We start from the raw sequence: 2,631 nt of genomic DNA, 5'->3' as shown, positions 1-2,631 counted from the left end.
TGTGATTAGCAAGCCAAGGCTGTTGGATTTATTTAAACACCCTGCCTCTCATTGATTAAGAAATGAATGGCAGAAATCGCTCAGCGAAGGTGAAGAAATAGTCCGCACCCGCCGCGGCCGTGGGCAGCCAGAGCGGCCACGCCCGCCGCGCCCCGGGCAGGCAGGGCAGACAGGCGGGCAGCGCAGGCGGGCAGGGCGGCGGGCAAGTAGGGCAGGCAGTAAGGCAAGCGGGGAGGGCAGCGCAGGACGGGCAGCGCAGGACGGGCAGCGCAGGACGGGCAGCGCAGGACGGGCAGCCGGGCACGCAGGGCGGGCAGGGCAGGCGGACGGGTGGCCCCGGTGCGGTGCGGGGGCGCAGGCGGTGCTGCGCGCTGTGCGGGGCCGTTGTTGATGATGATTTTTTTTTTTTTTTAATCACAGCAGCCCCAGTTTAGCGGATTGATTTACTCGCAGTATTGGTAAATATGATCACGTGGGCTCCACAACCAATGGTTGAGGGTTGCAGTCTGCAAAATACTACGATTGTTCTCCGGGAGGGTATCATATACAGTTAACAGTGTAACCTTTTATATGACTAAGAGGGGAGCCTAAAATGTCGTCTAGTGGCACCATAAGTAACTATTATGTCGATTCTCTCATAGGCCATGAAAGCGAAGAAGTTTATGGGAGTAGATTCGTCCAGGGAGGTCACAGTGCGACCTCCAGGCCATCAGGTGTTGCAGAGAGTTCAGATTTTTCCTCTTGTAGCTTTGCACCAAAATCCACCGTGTTTTCCACCTCCTGGTCCACTGTTCACCATCAGCCGTCTGCGGCAATGACCGGGATCTACCACCCCTACATGCACCAGCCCCACTTAGGGGCAGCCGACGCTGGCCGCTACGTGCGCTCCTGGATTGAGCCCTTCCCGGGCTTCCCGGGCGGCGGCGGCGGCGGCGGCGGCAGCGGAGGCAGCAGCAGCGGAGGCAGCAGCAGCGGCGGCTCCGCGTCCAGCTCCGGCTCCTCCAACGGGCGCCACTATGGGATAAAGCCGGAGACGGGAGCAGCCACCTCCTCGTCTTCCTCCTCCTCTTCCTCCTCCTCCAAAAGGACTGAATGCTCCTCGTCTCGGGAGTCCCAGGGGATCGGTGTGCCCGAGTACACGTGCAGCTCCTTCCTCCAGGAGTCCCGGGAGAAGGCGCCTGCCGGCAGCTCCAAGGACCCCGCCGCCTGCAGCCACAACCCCAGCCCGAACAGCGATCTGAAAGAGGAGAAGCAGCAGCAACTTGACCCAAGTAAGTAAAAAAAAAAAAAAAGAAAAAAAAAGAAAAAAAAAGAAAAAGACATAAACACAAGAAAAAGAAAATACAAAAGACAATCAAAACAAAATGGGGAGTGGGGGAGATAGAGAGGAATAGCGGCAGAGAGAGAGGGAGAAAAAGAAAGAAAGAGAGGAGGAGAGAATGAAGGAAGGAAGAAAGGAAGGAACGAAAGTAAGAGAGGAAGCAAGGAAGGAAGGAAGAAAGAAAGCGAGAGAGAGAGAGAGAAAGAAAGAAAGAAAGAAATTGCCCCTTTGATTTATTGCCGAAACCTGTAAGGCTCGAATGTGCAAAACTGATAGTTTTACTAACCTATAAAAACGTCTAGACGCCTACCCCAGCGCAAGCAGCAACAAGCACCCATAAAAGACTCCACATAACCACCTACCATCAAGACATCATTTGTACAGTAAACAGACTGGGGCATTAAGGCTTTTATGATAATTCCTCCAAAGTTGTGAAAACAGTCCATCCTTCGTTAAATTAATTTAACGACTTTTCTCTCCCCCCCCTCCCCGTTCCCTATATACCTCCCTTCTTCCAGATAACCCTGCAGCAAACTGGATCCACGCTCGTTCAACGAGGAAAAAGCGTTGTCCCTACACAAAGTATCAAACTCTGGAACTGGAAAAGGAATTTCTGTTTAACATGTACCTCACCCGAGACCGCCGTTATGAAGTAGCTAGAATTTTAAACCTCACAGAGAGACAGGTCAAAATCTGGTTTCAGAACAGAAGAATGAAAATGAAAAAGATGAACAAGGAGAAAGGCAATAAAGGAGACTAACACTGGGGTGGAAACGTAGTTGGGGACTATTGATTTAGTTTTGAATTTGGATTTTTATCGGGGGAGTGTGGGGTTTTGGTTGTTGGTTTTTTTTTTTTTTTTTTTTTTTGTTTTGGGTTGTGGCTGCTTGATTTTTTGGTTGTTCGGGGCTTTTTTGGGGTTTTGTTGCGGTTTGGTTTGTCCTTTATCTTTTTTTTTTTTGTTGTTGTTGGTTTTTTTTTTTTTTGTTTTTTTTTTTTTTTTTGGTTTTTTTTGTTAGTTTGGGTTTATTCTTCCTCTGCACCCTTAGCCCCGCATACGTTCCTCCTCCTCCTGCGCCACTCCACCCCAGGGATTTGAAATCAATCTTTTTTTTTTTTTTTTTTTTTTTTTTTTTTTGGTAGAAGTGAAACGTGGTCTGTGTCAGGTATTTCTGGAAATTTTGTCTTGCTCGACAACGTGTTTTTCAGTCTCTTGATACTCCCCTCCTCCTTCCCAGACCATTTAGATGACAATATTGTGAGTGCACGTTAGCTTTGGGAACTCTATCTGATGTTAAATGTTTGACATG

At 49.2% G+C, this 2,631-nt stretch overlaps 1 protein-coding gene across 1 annotated transcript; it reads left to right on the top strand.

Annotated features, from left to right (window-relative positions):
- The first annotated feature begins 592 nt into the window (after nucleotides 1-592).
- Nucleotides 593-2,143, top strand: HOXD9 (homeobox D9). The gene is made up of 2 exons (XM_053947875.1): nucleotides 593-1,271; nucleotides 1,840-2,143. The coding sequence occupies exons 1-2, from the start codon at nucleotides 593-595 to the stop codon at nucleotides 2,079-2,081; spliced, it is 921 nt and encodes a 306-aa protein (XP_053803850.1). The 3' UTR covers nucleotides 2,082-2,143.
- Nucleotides 2,144-2,631: the final 488 nt, after the last annotated feature.

Source organism: Vidua chalybeata, chromosome 7, assembly GCF_026979565.1.
Source record: "Vidua chalybeata isolate OUT-0048 chromosome 7, bVidCha1 merged haplotype, whole genome shotgun sequence".
In the NCBI taxonomy this organism is placed as follows: domain Eukaryota; kingdom Metazoa; phylum Chordata; class Aves; order Passeriformes; family Viduidae; genus Vidua; species Vidua chalybeata.
The sequence above is the reverse complement of the archived record's forward strand: the minus strand, read 5'-3'. Positions and strand labels throughout refer to the sequence as shown.